This window comes from Ranitomeya imitator, chromosome 4 (assembly GCF_032444005.1).
Source record: "Ranitomeya imitator isolate aRanImi1 chromosome 4, aRanImi1.pri, whole genome shotgun sequence".
Taxonomy (NCBI): Eukaryota; Metazoa; Chordata; class Amphibia; order Anura; family Dendrobatidae; genus Ranitomeya; species Ranitomeya imitator.
Window position 1 is genome coordinate 407,817,245 of NC_091285.1, and position 24,813 is coordinate 407,842,057.

The 24,813-nt window shown below is 41.1% G+C and overlaps 1 protein-coding gene across 1 annotated transcript in view; it reads left to right on the forward strand.

Annotated features, from left to right (window-relative positions):
• The window catches only part of LOC138676256 (collagen alpha-1(VII) chain-like), an 831,262-nt gene that overhangs the window by 172,241 nt on the left and 634,208 nt on the right, over window positions 1-24,813 (forward strand). The window contains exons 6-9 of the mRNA XM_069765365.1: window positions 4,312-4,485; window positions 9,329-9,489; window positions 11,852-11,981; window positions 17,209-17,325. Coding sequence (XP_069621466.1) covers window positions 4,312-4,485; window positions 9,329-9,489; window positions 11,852-11,981; window positions 17,209-17,325 — 582 coding nt within the window. The remainder of the gene's footprint in view (window positions 1-4,311; window positions 4,486-9,328; window positions 9,490-11,851; window positions 11,982-17,208; window positions 17,326-24,813) is intronic.

Below are 24,813 nucleotides of genomic sequence, written 5' to 3' on the forward strand. Positions count from 1 at the left end.
AACGGCGCTGCAAGGCCAAAAAACCCTCCTCTAGGTTATCCTATATAGTGTTTTTCCACTATTTAGCTGGATACGAGTGGAAAGACACTAATAGGAATTTTTTTTTTCAAATTTTAAACAGGCTGCACTATTTGAAAAAAAGGAAAATTTTTCTCAAGGTATGAGCCAGTAACGAACCCTGAGCTGAATCCAACCGGCTATGGCTGCACACAGACTACAGGGCGAGCTGGGCTCACACGGAGACCGTGCAGACAGCCGTAAACGGCGCTGCAAGGCCAAAAAACCCTCCTCTAGGTTATCCTATATAGTGTTTTTCCACTATTTAGCTGGATACGAGTGGAAAGACACTAATAGGAATTTTTTTTTTCAAATTTTAAACAGGCTGCACTATTTGAAAAAAAGGAAAATTTTTCTCAAGGTATGAGCCAGTAACGAACCCTGAGCTGAATCCAACCGGCTATGGCTGCACACAGACTACAGGGCGAGCTGGGCTCACACGGAGACCGTGCAGACAGCCGTAAACGGCGCTGCAAGGCCCAAAAACCCCCCTCTAGGTTATCCTATGTAGTGTTTTTCCACAATAGAGCTGGAGACTGGTGGAAAAACACTAATAGGAAATTTGAGAAAAAATGTGCAGCAGGCTGCACTAAGAGCAAAAAAGAACAACTGTGTGAGGCAGTGTGAACCCCCCCTGAGCTGAATACAACCGGGTATATGGCTGCACACAGACTACAGAGTGAGCTGCACACACACACACACAGAGACCTTGCAGAACGCTGTTAAAACAGCGCTGCAAGGCAAGAGCAAGGTGAACAGTGAAGAACACACAGCGTTTTGCTAAATTAGCCTTTGGAAAGGAAAATAAAGCAATTAGCTAGCTCAACTGGCCCTCAGTTAGAACACAGCGTCCTGTCCCTAACTGAAATCACAGCAGAGTGAGCGCAAAATGGCGGCAGCGCTTTTTTATAGTGCAGAGTGACATCATTTCAGCAGCCAATCCAAGCCTTGCCAGTACTTACATGCCCACCATGCTAAACAGGATGTGCCCACACTTTCATTCATTCCTCATTGGCTGCTGCGTTCAATTTGAATTCTGGGAACTTCCGATTCCGGTATCCGATACGCGGGAAGTATCGGAATTCAGTATCGGAATTCCGATACCGCAAATATCGGCCGATACCCGATACTTGCGGTATCGGAATGCTCAACACTAGTCGTTATCAAATTCTCAGCTCTGAGGTAAAATCTGTATTCAGTGAAGACGCATTTTCCTATTACTGAGATAGGAGATGCCAGCTGCTATTGATGGTATTCTATGTAGATAGGGGAAGAGCCCTGTTTCTACACCTCCCTCCTCCCAGCATCTGTCATCTCCCATCTCAGTAATGGGAAAATGTCTTCACTGAATTCAGATTTTACCTCAGAATTGAGAATTTTGATAATTAATGATCAGTTCTGAAAAAAGCAGATTTGTCTCATAAGATATAGTGCAATGTTTCTTATTTTCTTGTGTACTGTTGATTTATGGAAAATAAATTAAAACATCGGTTAATCTTTAAGCAATCAGGAACATGATTTTGAGACATTACTAATTAGCACAATTCATACCAAAATAAGAAAATCAATTACACAATAATTTGAAAGATAATAAAGTAGAAATCAATATACACAACAAAAACTGCCTGTTTTGTAACCTCAGATTTGCTTTATATATTTCACAGGACAGGAATCACATGTACCATGATTTACTTACACAGTTGCAAAAATAATTTAAAAGGGTTTTTTCCAAGTACAAAGTTAATTTTAAAGTTCATTTTAAGAAAATGGATCTTGGAATTGTAATAAGTTTCACAATTGGATGTGTTCAAAAAAATGTTCCTGCGCTGAGATAATCTTATACATGTGCCCCTGCTGTGTACTGTGTAATGGCGGTGTCTGACCATGCAGGAACATGGTCTGATCATACCACAGCTCCTGGGCAGGGGAGAAAGCAAAAGAGAGTAAAGAGAGTATGCAGACATTACAGCAGCTGAGGAGGCAAAAGGGTATACAGACAGGACAGCATGGGATCGCAACTGATTCTTTTTTTGAGATAAAGCATCTCTCTGCCTGTTTTTAAAAAATGTTTTAGAATTATTTGTGATCCTGTGTTGCAATATCTGTATACTTTTTTGCTTTTTCACCTTCCATGGAGATATGGTTTGATCTGACCATGTTCCTGTACGGTCAGACACAGAGTACATCACAGGAGCACATTTATAAGATTATCTCAGCACAGGAACATTTTTTTAAACACAATCCAATGGTGGAAATTATTATTAGTCCAAGATCTATTGATTAAAATGAATTTTGCTCATGGGACAACCCCTTTAAATGGTTAATCTCATCCCCCTTTCTTTTTCTCCTTGCTTCTTATTAAAGTTTTTTCCCTTAAACAATACACGAAAGTATGATCAAATTCCTTTTATTTATCATGCTTTATTTATACAATGTTTTGTTCATGCTAGATGCTCTTTTCTTTTTCTTTAATGACAGACTGTCAGTAACAATTAATAATCATTTATGCCTGCAGAATACTTCTATCAACATTTTTATTATGAAAGTAGTACCTATCAAAATAGGGGGTGAATATCTCAAAATTGAATGTTGATATACAGTGGGGCAAAAAAGTATTTAGTCAGTCAGCAATAGTGCAAGTTCCACCACGTAAAAAGATGAGAGGCGTCTGTAATTTACATCATAGGTAGACCTCAACTATGGGAGACAAACTGAGAAAAAAAAATCCAGAAAATCACATTGTCTGTTTTTTTATCATTTTATTTGCATATTATGGTGGAAAATAAGTATTTGGTCAGAAACAAAATTTCATCTCAATACTTTGTAATATATCCTTTGTTGGCAATGACAGAGGTCAAACGTTTTCTGTAAGTCTTCACAAGGTTGCTACACACTGTTGTTGGTATGTTGGCCCATTCCTCCATGCAGATCTCCTCTAGAGCAGTGATGTTTTTGGCTTTTCGCTTGGCAACACGGACTTTCAACTCCCTCCAAAGGTTTTCTATAGGGTTGAGATCTGGAGACTGGCTAGGCCACTCCAGGACCTTGAAATGCTTCTTACGAAGCCACTCCTTCGTTGCCCTGGCGGTGTGCTTTGGATCATTGTCATGTTGAAAGACCCAGCCACGTTTCATCTTCAATGCCCTTGCTGATGGAAGGAGGTTTGCACTCAAAATCTCACGATACATGGCCCCATTTATTCTTTCATGTACCCGGATCAGTCGTCCTGGCCCCTTTGCAGAGAAACAGCCCCAAAGCATGATGTTTCCACCACCATGCTTTACAGTAAGTATGGTGTTTGATGGATGCAACTCAGTATTCTTTTTCCTCCAAACACGACAAGTTGTGTTTCTACCAAACAGTTCCAGTTTGGTTTCATCAGGCCATAGGACATTCTCCCAAAACTCCTCTGGATCATCCAAATGCTCTCTAGCAAACTTCAGACGGGCCCGGACATGTACTGGCTTAAGCAGTGGGACACGTCTGGCACTGCAGGATCTGAGTCCATGGTGGCGTAGTGTGTTACTTATGGTAGGCCTTGTTACATTGGTCCCAGCTCTCTGCAGTTCATTCACTAGGTCCCCCCGCATGGTTCTGGGATTTTTGCTCACCGTTCTTGTGATCATTCTGACCCCACGGGGTGGGATTTTGCGTGGAGCCCCAGATCGAGGGAGATTATCAGTGGTCTTGTATGTCTTCCATTTTCTAATTATTGCTCCCACTGTTGATTTCTTCACTCCAAGCTGGTTGGCTATTGCAGATTCAGTCTTCCCAGCCTGGTGCAGGGCTACAATTTTGTTTCTGGTGTCCTTTGACAGCTCTTTGGTCTTCACCATAGTGGAGTTTGGAGTCAGACTGTTTGAGGGTGTGCACAGGTGTCTTTTTATACTGATAACAAGTTTAAACAGGTGCCATTACTACAGGTAATGAGTGGAGGAAAGAGGAGACTCTTAAAGAAGAAGTTACAGGTCTGTGAGAGCCAGAAATCTTGATTGTTTGTTTCTGACCAAATACTTATTTTCCACCATAATATGCAAATAAAATGATAAAAAAACAGACAATGTGATTTTCTGGATTTTTTTTTCTCAGTTTGTCTCCCATAGTTGAGGTCTACCTATGATGTAAATTACAGACGCCTCTCATCTTTTTAAGTGGTGGAACTTGCACTATTGCTGACTGACTAAATACTTTTTTGCCCCACTGTAAATGGAGGAAACAGGTACATGTTTAACATCTTGTCTGCCTTTTACTTAGGTATAAAGATTGCTGACCAAAGGGAGTTAATGAAAATTGCGTCTGATCCTGTTGAAGAACATGTTATTATTGTTATAGACTATTGGTCTCTCTTTGATATACTTCCCCGGATTGCAAGAAGAATCTGTTTCATTGCTTCAGAGCCTCCAAGGCCGATCAAACAGATTGTAGAAAGTGAGTCTAATTAGAACTTAAACCATAACGTAAACTGGACAAATAATATCTCACTTGTTTGCCTTTCCCCTGTTTAGCTCCTCTCTCTTTCTTTTAAACTATAACAGCCTGTTTAATGGCATGTGAAAGTATTTTTTGTAGAACTGTCAAAGGTTATCAGATAAATAAGCTCAAACAGAACCTTATAAAGCCAATAGGAGATTGACACATTGTAGATAATCCTATACTTGTAGACTCCAGAAGAAGCCAGGCTAAAATAAAATAGTGTAGACTAAACAAAATCTAAACAGATGATGAAGCAGAGCTTACTATGGGTAGTGAACATTCATTTTATCTAAAATTGGGTAGTGAACATTCACTTTATCTAAAATTTTATCTAAAATTATTGCATCATCAGTTAATAAGCCAACATTAGAAAAAATGTTGTTTTTTTCATCTCTAAGTATTTGAAAAGGGTTACATTAACAACTGATTGTCATACCGAAATAACCAGACCTTATACAGCCCAAAGGCTCTTAAAATTCAACAACTGAAAAATAAAAAAAAATGCTTTGTACTTGAGACTTGTTTATTATTGGGTTAAGGAAGCAGTACTGTTATTATATACTAGATGGTGGCCCGATTCTAACGCATCGGGTATTCTAGAATATGTATAGTAGTATATAGCACAGCCCATGTAGTATATAGCACAGCCCACGTAGTACATAACACAGCCCAGATAGTATATAACACAGCCACGTAGTATATAACACAGCCACGTAGTATATAAAACAGCCCACGCAGTATATAACACAGCCCACATAGTATATAACACAGCTCACGTAGTATATAACACAGCCATGCACTATACAGCACAGCCACGTAGTATATTGCCCAGCCACGCAGTATATTGCAAAGCCACGTAGTATATAGTGCAGAGACATAGTATATAACACAGGCCATGCAGTATATAGCAATGTGGGCACCATTTCCCTGTTAAAAAAAAGAATTAAAATAAAAAATAGTTATATACTCACCTTCCATCGGCCCCCGGATCCAGGCGAGGCGTTTAGCGATGCTCCTCCCGACGCTCCGGTCCCAAGAATGCATTGCAGCAATAACACATGATTATGTAGAGGTCTCGCGAGACCACTACGTCATCATCTCACGAGACCGCTACATGATCTTGAGTCATTGCCGCAATGCATTCTTGGGACCAGAGCGTCGCAAGGAGCGGGAAAGGCGCTGGAAGGTGAGAATGTAATGATTTTTTTTTATTATTATTATTTTGAACATTAGATCTTTTTACTATTGATGCTGCATAGGCTGCATCAATAGTAAAAAGTTGGTCACACAGGGTTAATAGCAGCGTTAACGGACTGCATTACACCGCATTATGTCGTGGTGTAACGCACTCCATGTAACGGACTGCTAAAACCCTATGTGGCCGCTGACTGGAGGGGAGTATGGAGGGGGCACTGACTGGAGGGGAGTAGGAAGGGGCCAATTCGCGGACGGACTGTGCCTGTCGCTGATTGGTCGTGGCCAGCCGGCCGCGACCAATCAGTGACCCGGGATTTCCGCGACAGACAAACAGATAAACAGACGGAAGTTAGAACAGACGGAAGTACCCCTTAGGCAATTATATATATAGACGGTGCAGTTTTGGGGTTGTTTAAGTTCTGAATAATGACAAATTGCACACATACATACGCACATGTGCACGCTATCCTGTTTTTGTTGATACAGAATATTTTTTTCTTCATTGTTTTATTCTCTTTGAGTAGGACAAATTCTAAATTTTACTGTGTTTTTTTATGTTTTCTGTATATGTACCGAACTTGCCCTCAAAATACCCATAAAAGTAAATGCCACACTTTGTTATATGCTAGTGGCCAAAAAGTGCACAGATATGGCTACTTAAAAAAGAAACATGGAAATATTTGAATTTAGTAACTATATGCTAGTGTTATCCAGTCAGGTTATGGCGGAGTTATCTCGTATCTGTATGATGTTGTTATGTATTCACAGTATGGTCGTGTTCTTCAGTTGCGCTATGATGGTGTTATCCACTCCAGTCGCTATTGGGGTTGTCCAGTCACAGTATGATGGTGTTATCCAATCACTGTATGGTGGTGTTATCTATTCACTAATATGTTGCTGTTATTTAGTCATGGTATAGTTTTTATCCAGTCACAAGGTGGTGAAATTTAATCAATGTATTGAGGTGTTCTCCAATCTTGGTATGATGGTGTCATTTATTCACAGTATGGTGGTGTTATTTATTCACTAGTGGTGTTATCCAGTCATGGTATGGTGGTGTTATTTATTCACTGGTGGTGTTATTTATTCACTGTATGGTGGTGTTGTTTATTCACTGGTGGTGTTATCCAGTCATCGTATGGTGGTGTTATTTATTCACTGGTGGTGTTATTTATTCACTGTATGGTGGTGTTGTTTATTCACTGGTGGTGTTATCCAGTCATGGTATGGTGGTGTTATTTATTCACTGGAGGTGTTATTTATTCACTGTATGGTGGTGTTATTTATTCACTGGTGGTGTTATCCAGTCATGGTATGGTGGTGTTATTTATTCACTAGTGGTGTTATTTATTCACTGTATGGTGGTGGTGTTTATTCACTGGTGGTGTTATCCAGTCATGGTATGGTGGTGTTACTTATTCACTGGTGGAGTTATCCAGTCATGGTATGGTGGTGTTATTTATTCACTGGTGGTGTTATTTATTCACTGTATGGTGGTGTTGCTTATTCACTGGTGGTTTTATCCAGTCATGGTATGGTGGTGTTATTTAGTAACAATTTGTTGCTGTTATTTAATCACTTAATGGCAGGGTTATTTAGTCTTTGAGAAAAGAATCAGTATAATTTTTGTTTTCGGCATTTAATCCTCTGCTCTTTTTGGGATATTAGTCCCAGTGATTGCAAATTGTCTTTCAGAGAGGAAGAGGACTAGAACGCTAGTGCCACCTATTGGAAGTAGCAATCATAACAGTCAATGTCGACTCTTTAACAAGCCTTGTCACATGACTTAGGATGAGACCTAAACCAGATCTCAATTTGCAGACACTGTGTTTCGGGGTACTGCCCCTCGTCAGTGCAAAGTGGAGATGTCCAGTGATTGAGTCCCAGTGATTGATAGCATTCTTTGAATAAGTGTGCATAAAGAAATAGCTATCAGTCACTGATATGACCGCCCACTGGACCCAAAATCCACAAAAGAGCAGAGGTTTAAATGATGAAAACATGGTTATACTAATTCTTTTCTCACAAAGTCATATATCAATCTTCTTAGCTCAACCTGTCCTATAACATCATGCCTACTGAATGAACTGAATTTTTATGGTGACAAGTTCTCCTTAAAATTGTATTCAATGATATTTGGGGGCTTGAGGCTACTTATTTTTAGAGATTGTGCATTTTGGTACAATGCACTGGGGCTTATACTTCCCATTATGCATGACTCTTTGGGAAGGTGCAGACGAGCGTATTTTCTGTCTGGAAAAACATCGGATCACACTTGGACCAATGTTATTCTATTGAGCCATGAGCATGTCCGGTTTTAAACTCAGACAGAGTCTGTCCAAGGCAAAAATCACTGAATGCTCAAGTTTGATCCAATATTTTGATTGCATTCGGCCATGCAAGTCATTGAGTCCGTGGAAACCTGCTGTCTGCACTTGGATGACACCTGAGTGCAGACCGATTTCCGCAAACTGACAGAATGGAGAGATTTCTTTCTCCATCTTCTGTTCATCTGAAAGAATCAGATCACATTATGCTCACACTCAGATCAAAATTTGATCAGCATTTGATCAGAGTGTCATTTGCAAAATCAAACCGATTCTTTCGGATCATTCACCTACACCTTATTCCTTAGGAAGCAGTGATTGGTGCAAATATCACCATGAGCAGACTTTACAATTATCGTTTAACATAGTTCAATCATTGATTAAAACTGAATCATTTATCATAACGATTGCTCAAAAAGTGTGATAATTGGAAGTGTTGCAACTTAGTACCTTGGGCAGCATGAGCTGTAAATACTCGCCTGATCTTCAGGAGGGTTATTCAATTGCTCTATTAGGCAGAAAAATGAAACATAACAATATGACATAATTATCAATCTACATGGCAGGAATTTTGGCAAAATTTGTGCCAAAAACCTCTTCCATGACTTGCACCATAATTTTTGCATGTTTTAGACACTTTTTACAACTTAACTACAAAAATTTGGACTAACATGATGAATAGCCAAATGAAAAGAACCAGAGCATAAGCTAAAATAATTAATTTGTATTAGATAATTTGATTTAAAAAAAAGCAGAATAAATGTAACAAAAACAGAGAGCTCAAAAAGGGGGGACACTGTGCCGTGCTACTCGTCTTGTAAGTCATATGTGATAAAAAGGTTGCACTATAAATCATAGGAGTTGGGTTAATACAAGCTATACATCAAGGTCAGTGACCTCCTAGGAAAAATGCTGTATGAAGATTACTGTGCAAAGCACAAGCTAAAGTAGCATAAGGAGAGTAAATAAACGTGTTACCGGGGCAGCCATGTAGGTAGATCACAGTGTCCCTCCTCACCCCAATGTATGTTTCGCGGACTGCTTCTTCTGGGGGAGAGTCACACAGCTGTATAACTAGCATAACAAAATGCTCAGACTGGCCTTCACCTCTCCCGACCCAATCATGAATGCATTTATTTCTATGCAGCTCTTACACTCGAATTGAGAGCTGACGTCCAGTTCCCATTATAGGGCTGTGTGACTCTTCACCAAATGTTTGTACATTGTATAAATGCTTGTGTGTTTTGTTCATAAAATATTCTTTAATTTTTCAGGTGAAAAAATTATTGGCCCTCGAGATTTGATAGTAAGTGAACAGAATTACAATTCAATGCGTGTTACTTGGAGCCCAGCAACAGGAGAAGTAACAGGTTACCAAATTGCATTGAATTCTCTGACATCTTCTGGCCGTCTTAATACATATGACCAACGACAGGTAAGTAGTGATATAAACGGTCCGATTGACTGAAAAAAGTCTGATTCTTAGGTCTCGCTCACACGGCTGTATAACACGGCCGAGTGCTACTGGATGTTGAATCGGATAGCACTTAGCCCAATGTTATACTCTGCAGCAGTGCAGATCTGCGATTATTTTGTCATGTCAATTCGGCATGAGAAAACAATTGCATCACACTACGAGTGCATCCGAGAATTATAATGCTCTCACCCACTCAAGTCTATGGGTGCTTGCATAACATCAGACTGACATCCGAGTGCAGTCCAATGTACGCGTTCTGACTGAGACAATGGAGAAATTAGTTTCTCAGTATTCTCCGCACCTGTGCTACTATTCAATCGGATCACACTGACATGACACTCGGATCAGATTGTAACAGAGTTTGATTCTCGTGTCATTAACATAATCAGCCCGATTCTCTCATGACCGAGAACATGCGCTCTTCTGACCCCAGCTTTACTCATGAAATTCAGATTCGGTTGGGATTTTGCATCTGATTTACGAAGACAAAACTGGTAGAATATGCAAAAAAGTATAAATCTTTCCATTATATTTCCTGTCAGTCTGTCAGTTTTTACCATCAGTGTTACATCAGCGATTATCACGTATGAAAAATAAATACTTTGCAAATCTTTTCCTACTTATGGCAGAGTTTATATGACATCCGTTAGATGTCTGTGATTTTCACAGGCCCATAGACTTATGTGGCTTAGGCTAGGTTCACGCTAACGGACTGCGTTGCACGGCGAAATTGTCGCAATTAACGCCATGCAACGGGTCTCTTAGCGCACCCATTGACAGCAATGTGATTTTTCTCTGTAGCGCATCGCTAGCGCATGCCATTTTCGGCACGCGCTAGCGATGTGCCGTTATTTTGTGACAAGCAGCGTCCGAGGTGCGTCCGAGGTCCGTTCCTCGCTAGCACAGATCGGGGATCGGCGCTAGCAGGAACTACAAACGCGACCCCCATAAAGACATTGCGTTAGCGCAATCTGCTAGCGCTATGCGCTAAACGGACTGCCCTAACGCAATGTGAACCTAGCCTAAGTATGATGCTTGACTTGATTCAAAAATAGAAATGTCACTGAGATTTTTACACGATTCATAAAAAATCACTGACATGTGAAGAGATCTATAGATTACAATGGATTAGATTGATTAGAACACAAACGTAAAAAAGGACATATGAATGAGACCTTAAAGAGTGACCATGGTTTTTATTTTAGTTTTTTTCTCAAAAATCAATAGTATGCTTGAAAGTTAGAACCTTTGTAATATATTTAACCAGGAAAAAAACAGCTTTTTATTTTCTCTTTTTGGACTGATCTTTCAGTCTCGGAACTCTGAATTCACATGTAAAATCTGTCTCATTGAATTCTGGTTTTACCCCTGATTTGAGAATGTAAGATCAGTCCAGGAGGTGAAAGAAGCAGATTTCTCTGCGATATATTACAAAGTTGCTTATTTTTATATGTACTTTTGATTTATGAAATTAAAATTAAAATGAAGGTTATTCTTTAAAAAAAAACTTCTGGTTGGTATTTTGCTATTTTTTGTAAAATACTGACCAAATCGTAATGCATAAATAAGACTATTGTGCTACCTACAAATTATGTTAGATTGCTATTAATGGAATTTTGCAAGAAGTTAAAAATTATGTTTAATTTTGTTTTTGACCCTTTTAGTAATTTTTTAGAGCAAAGAGTACTATATTTCGCAAAATATTGGTTTAGTTTTTATTCATATGCATGCATGGCCCTGTGTAAATATGTACTCCCAAGTTTTTTTTATCTAAATCTGTCTATATGTTCATGTTGTGTTGTTTTTATGTGTTACATACCTTACCATAACCTTCTCCGAGATTCAGCGCTGTTCAGCTCCTCTTCTCAGTGACGTCACTGCCCTTCAGATAAGATGGTTCACTCTATGCTCTATGTATGAGCCGGAAATCTATTTTACAATTAAAGCCTATGAAGCCTTGTTCTGACACTCTACAGTCATACTCTGTAAAAGTCAATGAGCGGTCAAGCATAGCGCAGTGTGTGCCGGAGTTTGAAGAGCGGTGATGTCACTCAGAAGAGGAGAAGAACAGTGCTGGATCCCACAGAAGGTGATAGTAGATGAGTACTTACTGTGTATTAATACACTCCCACTACATTACATGCACATATACACAGGATTTATAAATGAAACACGTCATGGGAGCACTGCATTAAATATACAGTAGCCAATTACATTGTATCAGAAGGAGCAGTAAAATTTCCTAACAACTTTAAACTTTAGAAATCTAATATTTGCACCTAATATGATGAAATGTGTTTCTGACTGTGTTTCTTATTAGATTACGCTGGACAGTAACAAGCACACGGTGTTGATAACTGATCTGAAGCCGACAACTGAATATTTATTCACAGTCCTTGCCACATATACAAACGTCCTTGGGGAGTCAGCAACCGTTATAGGGAAGACAAGTATGTGTCCAGCTGGCGGTTTTGTGTACATACATGGTGCAGTGTAAGGTTGTGTGCACACGTTCAGTATTTGCAACAAAAATTTCTGCACCAAAACGCTGCAGTTTATAATACCAGCAAAATGAATGAGATTTCTGAAATCTCACTCACAAGCTGCTTATTTTTAACTTGAAGATTTGATTCAGTTTCAAATCTGCAGCACGTTGAGTGTTTTTGCTGCGGTTTTCACCTATCTAAATGCAAATGCAAAAACCATGTATTTTATGCAGAATTTTTCTTGCCAACTGATGCATTTTTGGTGTAGCATTTCTGCTGCAAATACATGACCTGTGCACTTACCCTATAGTGACAAGACTCGTTAAAGAGTCGACATTGACTGTTAGGATTGCTACTTCCAATAGGTGGCAAAACAAATAAACAAGGCCTGCATCCACTATCCAGTAAGGAAAGGTGCAATAGTTGAAAGGTAAGTGCCAATAATGAATGAAAATCATATAAAAAGAAAGCACCACAAAAACCGAAGTAATTAAAAATTACAAAAGTTTATTAAGTAAACATATACAAAGTAATGAACAGAGAAACAACAAGGGATGTGACAAGATAAGCCAGACTCAGGTGGCACCATAGACAGAGACCAATAGGTGGCACTGGAGTTCTAGTCCTCTTCCTCTCTGAAGAGACAATTTGCATATTTCCCAGAGGAGCATTGCGGCTTTAAGTCTCCTCACCTCGAAATGCTTATCATTTCACTCTCCGCAAGGAGAAACGATACTTCTTGGATCCCTATAGGGTATTAAGCCTTAAAGAGAATCTGTCATTTTCAGAACAAAATGTAAACTACTTATACAGCCTATTGGGGACTTAACGCTTAAACCTGCAGTATACTATGTACTTTTTAGCTGGACAGAAAAATGGTTTTATTTCATTTTATGTAAATGACACAGCTCTTTAGTGCACTATTGGTGTGGCCAAGGCCTTCATGCACTATTCTGACCCGTCAATCAACATTTTGAGCACCCGCCCTTAGCTTGATTTACAGTGCTTGCTTGTCCCGAGTGAGTTCTGCCTGAATTAAATTCCCAACTCTGCATGTCTGTAAGAAGATGTAAGCATTGACCACATTCCCCCTAAAAGACACGTGCATTGTTATAATGCATTCAAATGTGTTATGTGTTTAATGATATATGTTATTAGGACATGTAGTCTGCCCATCAGTAGGGAGTTAATAGGGACAGTTAATGTTTGCAGCTGGAACTAGCCCAGAATGTGTGTGGGGGGTTAAAATTGAGACATAGGAAGTTTCCTATTAGGTAGGCAGATAAGGCCCAACACACAGTAGAAGCAGACCTATGGCCTGATCAGTGAACAGAGTCTCATGAATTGGGTGTCCCTTAAGTGAGAGGAGAGCAAGGTAATGGATAGTGAGATCCAGAGTAGAGACGGAGGCAAAGTGATAGTTGAAGTGAGTGATTTACCGGAGATGGAATTTGGCTTCGCAAGCTGAAGAGGTAACGAAACAAATCGGAGCAGGGGTTATAAGACAAACAGAGTGTCCCAGGTGGAAGATCCAAGGTGTCAACAAATAGAGAAGCTAAGTAAAGGCCATAGTGGCATAAGTAGCTCCCCTAACGGTAAAAGGATGCGGAGGAAAAGTGTTAGCAGAAGTGAGTGATTTACCGGAGACAGGATCAGGCTTCACAAGCCGAATAGGTAACGGTACGAATCAGAGCAAGGAAAGCAGGACAAAGATGGTGCCCCAGGTGGTAGTTCCAAAGTGTCAACAAATAAAGAAGTTAAGTAGCTAAGTAAAGGCCATAGTGGCATAAGTAGCTCCCCTAAGGGGAAAAGGACGTGGAGCCGCAGGTTGAAGTACAGGACTTTCACTGAGTGGATTTTAGTGCTGTTATTGGGGATAAGGGAAGCTCCTGAAGCACTGTACTGGATAGTGATGAAAACAGAGGAAATAATTGAGTCAAAATTGAGTGAGGTTAGGAAAGGAAAGAGAGAATTTCTGTGAAGCTATTCTGTGTTTTAAGATAAATGTACATGAAGATTTGCACCTGCTATCCACTGTAAATACCCCTCCCTACATTATTTTTCAGTAAAAGATGGTTTATTTTTGAGTGGTGGTCTCCCTCACTGAACTTTACAACATCCAGTACTCGCCAATTGAAGTCACCTGCAAGTATGTAGTTTCCCGTTAACAAAGCCCACACACCCATCTAGGACCCCCATCTTCATGTAGCATGCCGGGAAGTGGAAGTTCAGTACCTCACCCACGGTTACCATCTCGCTCATGGTTACCGCCTCACTTCATGTTAAACATCCGCATTTATACAGCAAGAGCTTAGCAAGTGTGCACAGAGTCAGTGTGACACGTCCTCTAACCCCTCTTCCCTGTCTGCAGCATCTACTCGCTACTGTGTGATCCTGTTTGTAAAGAGTGGTTGTTGTATACAGATGAGAGGGATAAGAGAGCCCCCCTCACTGACACTCTATGTGAGCTCAGCTCCTGCAGTCCCAGCACAGACATGCAAGGCTGGGATTCAATTCAGGCAGCACTCGCTCGGGACAAGTGAGCTCTTTCAATCAAGCTAAGGGGAGGTCAAGGCATGTTGATTTAGGTCATGCCAAGGCTGCACTTATGGCCCTCATTTACATATTAAATATAATAGTTTTTTGTCCAATTAAATAAGTAATATATCTACTGCAGGTACAGTGGGGCAAAAAAGTATGTAGTCAGTCAGCAATAGTGCAAGTTCCACCACTTAAAAAGATGAGAGGCGTCTGTAATTTACATCATAGGTAGACCTCAACTATGGGAGACAAACTGAGAAAAAAAAATCCAGAAAATCACATTGTCTGTTTTTTTATCATTTTTTTTGCATATTATGGTGGAAAATAAGTATTTGGTCAGAAACAAACAATCAAGATTTCTGGCTCTCACAGACCTGTAACTTCTTCTTTAAGAGTATCCTCTTTCCTCCACTCATTACCTGTAGTAATGGCACCTGTTTAAACTTGTTATCAGTATAAAAAGACACCTGTGCACACCCTCAAACAGTCTGACTCCAAACTCCACTATGGTGAAGACCAAAGAGCTGTCAAAGGACACCAGAAACAAAATTGTAGCCCTGCACCAGGCTGGGAAGACTGAATCTGCAAGAGCCAACCAGCTTGGAGTGAAGAAATCAACAGTGGGAGCAATAATTAGAAAATGGAAGACATACAAGACCACTGATAATCTCCCTCGATCTGGGGCTCCACGCAAAATCCCACCCCGTGGGGTCAGAATGATCACAAGAACGGTGAGCAAAAATCCCAGAACCACGCGGGGGGACCTAGTGAATGAACTGCAGAGAGCTGGGACCAATGTAACAAGGCCTACCATAAGTAACACACTACGCCACCATGGACTCAGATCCTGCAGTGCCAGACTTGTCCCACTGCTTAAGCCAGTATATGTCCGGGCCCGTCTGAAGTTTGCTAGAGAGCATTTGGATGATCCAGAGGAGTTTTGGGAGAATGTCCTATGGTCTGATGAAACCAAACTGGAACTGTTTGGTAGAAACACAACTTGTCGTGTTTGGAGGAAAAAGAATACTGAGTTGCATCCATCAAACACCATACCTACTGTAAAGCATGGTGGTGGAAACATCATGCTTTGGGGCTGTTTCTCTGCAAAGGGGCCAGGACGACTGATCCGGGTACATGAAAGAATGAATGGGGCCATGTATCGTGAGATTTTGAGTGCAAACCTCCTTCCATCAGCAAGGGCATTGAAGATGAAACGTGGATGGGTCTTTCAACATGACAATGATCCAAAGCACACCGCCAGGGCAACGAAGGAGTGGCTTCGTAAGAAGCATTTCAAGGTCCTGGAGTGGCCTAGCCAGTCTCCAGATCTCAACCCTATAGAAAACCTTTGTAGGGAGTTGAAAGTCCGTGTTGCCAAGCGAAAAGCCAAAAACATCACTGCTCTAGAGGAGATCTGCATGGAGGAATGGGCCAACAACAGTGTGTGGCAACCTTGTGAAGACTTACAGAAAACGTTTGACCTCTGTCATTGCCAACAAAGGATATATTACAAAGTATTGAGATGAAATTTTGTTTCTGACCAAATACTTATTTTCCACCATAATATGCAAATAAAATGTTAAAAAAACAGACAATGTGATTTTCTGGATTTTTTTTTCTCAGTTTGTCTCCCATAGTTGAGGTCTACCTATGATGTAAATTACAGATGCCTCTCATCTTTTTAAGTGGTGGAACTTGCACTATTGCTGACTGACTAAATACTTTTTTGCCCCACTGTATGTGTTTTCTGTGGGGAAAAGTCCCCTACCATGTAAATAGTTTAATTATTTGGGAGTTCCAGGATCAGGTATTGGCAGACCATGCAGCTGCTATGGGGCCCTGAGACTGTGAGGGAGTAACCGGTACCAAACGGCATCTCCTCCCTTACCTGGCAACTGAATTGGAATGCTATCTGCAATCACAGGATGTTGATAGAATTTAATACAATGGTAGAACAAGGAGATATCAGATATCTGCTCCACCATTCAGCCTGTGTGTTTCTGTCCTCTGCGTCTGTGATTCCTAGCACAGAAGTTGCAAGGTTGCACAGAGCTGAAGCTTCAGTCCACACACGGCACAGACTGAAGCATCGCATCAGGGAAACAGGGTTAAGTGAGTAGTTTCAAATTTGTTTTTTGTTTTAATTTGGCAATCTGTAGACATGGTAGAAAATTGTTGGGGGTCATAATATGTTTGGTGAACAGTGAGGCCGTCATACTGCGTGGTGTACTGTTGGGGGTGTCATTCTGTGTAGGGGTGCTGTAGGGGATCATACTGGGAGAGGGGGGATGTGGGGAAATTATACTTTGTGGGGGGGAAGGTTGAGGGGCCATCATACTGCATGATGAGCTGTGGGGGCATCATGTGGTTAGAAGGGTCTGAGAAAGCCATCATACTGTGGACTTTTGTCTATCGGCCCCTGAGTAAGATATATATATAAACCATCTAAATGAAAGAATGACTTTTAATCATTAAACCACTTAAATTTAATGACAACACTTATTCTTCAATTTATGAAAATGCTTTATATATTGAGTAATAACTGTTCATGGTTTAAGTGGTTTAATGATTAAAAGTTAAAAGATATTTTTTTCATTTATTCTATTTACGTATACCTAAAGATTAATTTCCACTTCTCTCTCATTTAAAGCTCCTGTGCCTCCAGTAACTAATTTCCGAATCATAGAAGAGAGACTTTTTGGCTTAAAGGTGGCCTGGACTCCTCCTTTGGGGAAACTTGATGGTTACAAAATTTATATTCCAAGATGTAAGTAAAATAACTTTATATTTTTAATTAATTATATGGAGGGGTTGGCGCAAAGGCAACAGTACCTAAAGGAAGGAAAAAAAAATGCAGCTGCGAAATAGGACATAAACCACCAATATTGTCAACGAAAATAACAATTGTAAAACCTACATATATTTCGCGCTGTGCATATATTCTATCCTTAGTAGAACAGAGGCTGCCTATAACCCATAAGATATACTAGCTATTTAATAATAAAATTAGCACACAACAATGAATACAATCAGTCTTTCAGTGCAATGGCTGCACACATATTAAAAGATATATATAAAACTGCATTAGTTCAGGTACGCAAATAGATGAATAGTTCAATGTCATTAGAATGTATAGTGTCGGCAAAAAGCCTCATTACCCGATGATGACAGTCTTCCAATCAAGGGTTACGTTCCTGGTGAAAATCCAGACGGAGTCCGAAGTAAGGAAAAGAGGAAGGAAAAAACGTGTGTCTCTTCAGGAGTGTAGTCCCGGCCGGTGACATACACCCCCTAAGCGTCCTCACTAGTGATGCGCAACAAGGACTGATGCACGATGAAAACCTGTGGTGCTGCAGACGCTAGACAGGACCTAGCATGACGTAAAAAGTCACGTGACCACCCGAGGTAGGGAATGCTGTGTGGACCAGTTCCTACGCGTTTCGAAGATCGCGGTCTTCTTCATCAGGGATGGTCCACTAGCAGCAAGATCTCTCTTATATATCGTTTCTCAGTCCACTTTCAAAAAAAAAAAAGAAAAAAAAAAGGAGAACGAGGCACTTAAGCAGGCAGATGATTTAAGTAAAAGCAAACAGTTCCACCTCGCTGTTTAAGCCAGTCGGCCTCAATGTGTCCAAATTAAAAATCCATCTGCTCTCAGCTCTGGACATTTTTTTAATGTAATCACCTTTGCGCCAGTCCTGTTTTACAATCTCAAGGCCAGTAATTACAGTACCTTTAGCCTGTCCATTATGATGCTCAGCATAATGTTTAGATAATGGGTACCCACAGAATTTCTTTTTAATGTTTCTAAGATGTTCATTTATTCTTATAGTCAATGGGCGTTTCGTGCGCCCCACATATAGCTTTCCACAAGGGCATTTTAAAGAGTAAATCACCCCCTTAGTGGTACAGGTGATAAAATTGCGGATTTTGACTTCTATCGTACCGTTTGAAATGGTACGTTGCTTTGTTAATTTGAGAGATTTACACATTCCGCAGTTGTAACATGGGACAAAACCAGGTTTTTTATTTCCAATAAGAGAGATAAAACCTGTTCTTTGGTTATAAATAGGAATTGAGGGAGCAATCACATTACCCATATTTTGACTCTTGGTAAAAACAAATCTGGGTTTAGATTGTATCTGATCCCCAATTATTTTGTCCCCTTTCAGTAAATCCCAATGTTTTCCAACAATTTTTTTGAAAATATGCACGTTGGTGTTATATTGGGTGATAATAGGAATATTATTTACAGTGTCATTATTTTCTTTGTTACTCTTATTGCCCTGAATAAGCTCTGCTCGTGGTTTCCGTCTTACTATATCTTTCATATTCAGAAGGTGGGACTCATCCTATCCCTTTTTTAAAAATTTAGCGGTTAATATATCCGCTTCTTGTTCAAAATCCTGGGGACGTGAGCAATTTCTATGCAAGCGTGTGAACTGGCTTTTTGGTATATTTAAAAGCCAACTAGGAAGATGGCAACTCTCTCTAGATATATAATTTTTGCAGTCAGTAAGTTTAAAATACGTGCGGGTTTGAATAGTTCTCGCGCAGCACACCATCCGCATAGATGGCAGAGTCCTCCCATCTGCCAACATACAGATTGGCGTAGCTGGGCACGAACCTGGTCCCCATAGCAGTACCCCACTGCTAGGAGTAGTAGTTCGCCTCAAAATAAAAGTAATTATGAGTCAAGATAAAATAAATGCAATCTTCAATAAACTTCACTTGTTCCTGGGGAAGAGATCCAGTTTTGTTTAAAAAGTGCGTCACTGCCTCACAACCTTTTGTATGTTGGATCACGGTATAGAGTGAGGTTATATCTAACGTACCCAAGTGGGGTACTGCTATGGGGACCAGGTTCGCACCCAGCTACGCCAATCTGTATGTTGGCAGATGGGAGGACTCTGCCATCTATGCGGATGGTGTGCTGCGTGAGAACCTGGTCCTCTGGCATCGTTTCATCGACGACATTGTGTTCATTTGGTCGAGAGGTGCAGATTTATTAACTGATTTCTTAGCAGAAATAAATAGTAACTCATATTTTTTAAATTTCTCTGCTGTTACGAGTAAAGAATCGTTTATTTTTTTGGATTTAAATGTCTTCATTCAAGATGGCACTATTCAAACCCGCACGTATTTTAAACCTACTGACTGCAAAAATTATATATCTAGGGAGAGTTGCCATCTTCCTAGTTGGCTTTTAAATATACCAAAAAGCCAGTTCACACGCTTGCATAGAAATTGCTCACGTCCCCAGGATTTTGAACAAGAAGCGGATATATTAACCGCTAAATTTTTAAAAAAGGGATATGAGTCCCACCTTCTGAATATGAAAGATATAGTAAGACGGAAACCACGAGCAGAGCTTATTCAGGGCAATAAGAGTAACAAAGAAAATAATGACACTGTAAATAATATTCCTATTATCACCCAATATGACACCAACGTGCATATTTTCAAAAAAATTGTTGGAAAACATTGGGATTTACTGAAAGGGGACAAAATAATTGGGGATGAGATACAATCTAAACCCAGATTTGTTTTTACCAAGAGTCAAAATATGGGTAATGTGATTGCTCCCTCAATTCCTATTTATAACCAAAGAACAGGTTGTATCACTCTTATTGGAAATAAAAAACCTGGTTTTGTCCCATGTTACAACTGCGGAATGTGTAAATCTCTCAAATTAACAAAGCAATGTACCATTTCAAACGGTACGATAGAAGTCAAAATCCGCAATTTTATAACCTGTACCACTAAGGGGGTGATTTACTCTTTAAAATGCCCTTGTGGGAAGCTATATGTGGGGCGCACGAAACGCCCATTGAATATAAGAATAAATGAACATCTTAGAAACATTAAAAATAAATTCTGTGGGCACCCATTATCTAAACATTATGCTGAGCATCATAATGGACAGGCTAAAGGTACTGTAATTACTGGCCTTGAGATTGTAAAACAGGACTGGCGTAAAGGTGATTACATTAAAAAATGTCCAGAGCCGAGAGCAGATGGATTTTTAATTTGGGCACATTGAGGCCGACTGGCTTAAACAGCGAGGTGGAACTGTTTGCTTTTACTTAAATCATCTGCCTGCTTAAGTACCTCGTTCTCCGTTTTTTGTTTTTTTTAAAGTGGACTGAGAAGCGATATATAAGAGAGATCTTGCTGCTAGTAGACCATCCCTGACGAAGAAGACCGCGATCTTCGAAATGCGTAGGAACTGGTCCACACAGCGTTCCCTACCTCGGGTGGTCACGTGTTGTGAATTCTGTGGTCAAGCTCCCTCCTGTGGTCATGAGTGGTACTTCGGCTGGTTCTGTCTATGAGCTTCCTCTGGTGGATGTGAGTGGGGCTGCGGCTTCTGAGTTTCCTTCCTCAGGTGACGAGGTTAAGTCGTTAGGTGCTGCTCTATTTAGCTCCACCTAGTTCTTTGTTCCTGGCCTCCAGTCAATGTTCCAGTATTGGTCTTGCTTTCTCCTGGATCGTTCTTGTGGCCTGTCTGCCCTGCATAAACTAAGTTCTGCTTGTGTTACTTTTGTTTGCTATATTTTCTGTCCAGCTTGCTATATTGGTTTTTCTTGCTTGCTGGAAGCTCTGAGACGCAGAGGGAGCACCTCCGTACCGTTAGTCGGTGCGGAGGGTCTTTTTGCCCCTCTGCGTGGTTGTTTGTAGGTTTTTGTGCTGACCGCAAAGCTATCTTTCCTATCCTCGGTCTATTCAGTAAGTCGGGGCTCACTTTGCTAAATCTATTTCATCTCTGTGTTTGTATTTTCATCTTACTCACAGTCATTATATGTGGGGGGCTGCCTTTTCCTTTGGGGAATTTCTCTGAGGCAAGGTAGGCTTATTTTTCTATCTTCAGGGCTAGTTAGTTTCTCAGGCTGTGCCGAGTTGCATAGGGAGCGTTAGGCGCAATCCACGGCTACCTCTAGTGTGGTATTATAGGATTAGGGATTGCGGTCAGCAGAGTTCCCACGTCTCAGAGCTCGTCCTATGTTAGTAACTATCAGGTCACTTTGTGTGCTCTTAACCACTAGGTCCATTGTGGTTCTGAATCACCTGTTCATAACAGTACTGGAGGCCCAAAGTACTAATGCTTCTCAATAGAGGGAAAAGAGAAGTTCTGAGACCATTTTTTTTTCTCTGTACTGTGTTTTGTTTTTCTTTTTCCCTAGACATTTGGGTGGTTCAGGACACAGGTGTAGTGATGGACATTAAAGATCTGTCTTCTTGTGTGGATCATCTCACTGCAAGAGTACAAAATATTCAAGACTTTGTGGTTCGGAATTCTATGTTAGAGCCAAGAATTCCTATTCCTGATTTGTTTTCTGGAGATAGAGCTAAGTTTCTGAGTTTTAAGAATAATTGTAAACTGTTTCTGGCTTTGAAACCCCGCTCCTCTGGTGATCCAGTTCAACAAGTTAAGATCATTATTTCTTTATTACGTGGCGACCCTCAAGACTGGGCATTTCCCCTTGCGCCAGGAGATCCTGCATTATGTAATATTGATGCGTTTTTTCTGGCGCTCGGATTGCTGTATGATGAACCTAATTCAGTGGATCAGGCAGAGAAAAATTTGCTGGCTCTGTCTCAAGGTCAGGATGAGGTAGAGATATATTGTCAGAAGTTTAAGAAGTGGTCTGTGCTCACTCAATGGAATGAATGTGCGCTGGCAGCAATTTTCAGAAAAGGTCTCTCTGAAGCCCTTAAGGATGTCATGGTGGGATTTCCTATGCCTGCTGGTCTGAATGAGTCTATGTCTTTGGCCATTCAGATCGGTCGACGCTTGCGTGAGCGTAAAACTGTGCACCATTTGACAGTATTATTTGAGTATGCAGAGCATGGACCTGAGCCTATGCAGTGCGATAGGACTTTGACCAGAGCTGAACGGCAAGAACACAGACGTCAGAATGGGCTGTGTTTTTACTGTGGTGATTCCACTCATGCTATCTCCGATTGTCCTAAGCGCACTATGCGGTTCGCTAGGTCTGCCACCATTGGTACGGTACAGTCGAAATTTCTTTTGTCCGTTACTTTGATCTGCTCTTTGTCATCCTATTCTGTCATGGCATTTGTGGATTCAGGCGCTGCCCTGAATTTGATGGACTTGGAGTATGCTAGGCGCTGTGGGTTTTTCTTGGAGCCCTTGCAGTATCCTATTCCATTGAGAGGAATTGATGCTACGCCTTTGGCCAAGAATAAGCCTCAGTACTGGACCCAGCTGACCATGTGCATGGCTCCTGCACATCAGGAGGATATTCGCTTTTTGGTGTTGCATAATCTGCATGATGTGGTCGTGTTGGGGTTGCCATGGCTACAAGTCCATAACCCAGTATTGGATTGGAAATCAATGTCTGTGTCCAGCTGGGGTTGTCAGGGGGTACATGGTGATGTTCCTTTTCTGTCTATTTCATCATCCACCCCTTCTGAGGTCCCAGAGTTCTTGTCGGATTACCGGGATGTATTTGATGAGCCCAAGTCCAGTGCCCTACCTCCGCATAGGGATTGTGATTGTGCTATCGATTTGATTCCTGGTAGTAAGTTTCCTAAAGGTCGACTGTTTAATTTGTCTGTGCCTGAACACGCCGCTATGCGGAGTTACGTAAAGGAATCCTTAGAGAAGGGTCATATTCGCCCGTCGTCGTCACCATTGGGAGCAGGGTTCTTTTTTGTGGCCAAGAAGGATGGTTCGCTGAGACCTTGTATTGATTACCGCCTTCTAAATAAAATCACGGTCAAATTTCAGTACCCCTTGCCGCTGCTGTCTGATTTGTTTGCTCGGATTAAGGGGGCTAGTTGGTTCACCAAGATAGATCTTCGTGGTGCGTATAATCTTGTGCGTATTAAACAGGGCGATGAATGGAAAACAGCATTAAATACGCCCGAGGGCCATTTTGAGTACCTGGCTATGCCATTCGAGCTTTCTAATGCTCCATCAGTGTTTCAGTCCTTTATGCATGACATCTTCCGAGAGTACCTGGATAAATTCCTGATTGTATACTTGGATGATATTTTGGTCTTCACGGATGATTGGGAGTCTCACGTGAAGCAGGTCAGAATGGTGTTCCAGGTTCTGCGTGCAAATTCTTTGTTTGTGAAGGGGTCAAAGTGTCTCTTTGGTGTTCAGAAGGTTTCATTTTTGAGGTTCATTTTTTCCCCTTCTACTATCGAGATGGACCCTGTTAAAGTTCAGGCCATTTATGATTGGACTCAGCCGACATCTCTGAAGAGTCTGCAAAAGTTCCTGGGCTTTGCTAATTTTTATCGTCGCTTCATCAATAATTTTTCTAGTATTGCTAAACCGTTGACTGAGTTAACCAAGAAGGGTGCTGATGTGGTCAATTGGTCTTCTGCTGCTGTGGAAGCTTTTCAAGAGTTGAAGCGTCGTTTTTCTTCTGCCCCTGTGTTGTGCCAACCAGATGTTTTGCTCCCGTTCCAGGTTGAGGTTGATGCTTCTGAGATTGGAGCAGGGGCTGTTTTGTCGCAAAGAAGTTCTGATGGCTCGGTGATGAAACCATGCGCCTTCTTTTCCAGGAAGTTTTCGCCTGCTGAGCGTAATTATGATGTTGGCAATCGAGAGTTGTTGGCCATGAAGTGGGCATTCGAGGAGTGGCGTCATTGGCTTGAAGGAGCTAAGCATCGCGTGGTGGTCTTGACTGATCACAAGAACTTGACTTATCTCGAGTCTGCCAAACGGTTGAATCCTAGACAGGCTCGTTGGTCGCTGTTTTTCTCCCGTTTTGACTTTGTGGTTTCATACCTTCCGGGCTCTAAAAATGTGAAGGCAGATGCCCTGTCTAGGAGTTTTGTGCCCGACTCTCTGGGTTTGTCTGAGCCGGTGGGTATTCTCAAAGAGGGGGTAATTTTGTCTGCCATCTCCCCTGATTTGCGGCAGGTGCTGCAAAAATTTCAGGCTAATAGACCTGACCGTTGCCCAGCGGAGAAACTGTTTGTCCTTGATAAATGGACGAGTAGAGTTATCTCTGAGGTTCATTGTTCAGTGTTGGCTGGTCATCCTGGAATCTTTGGTACCAGAGATTTGGTGGCTAGATCCTTTTGGTGGCCGTCTCTTTTGCGGGATGTGCGTTCGTTTGTGCAGTCCTGTGGGATTTGTGCTCGGGCTAAGCCCTGCTGTTCTCGTGCCAGTGGGTTGCTTTTGCCCTTGCCAGTCCCGAAGAGGCCCTGGACACATATCTCTATGGATTTTATTTCGGATCTCCCCGTCTCTCAAAAAATGTCGGTCATT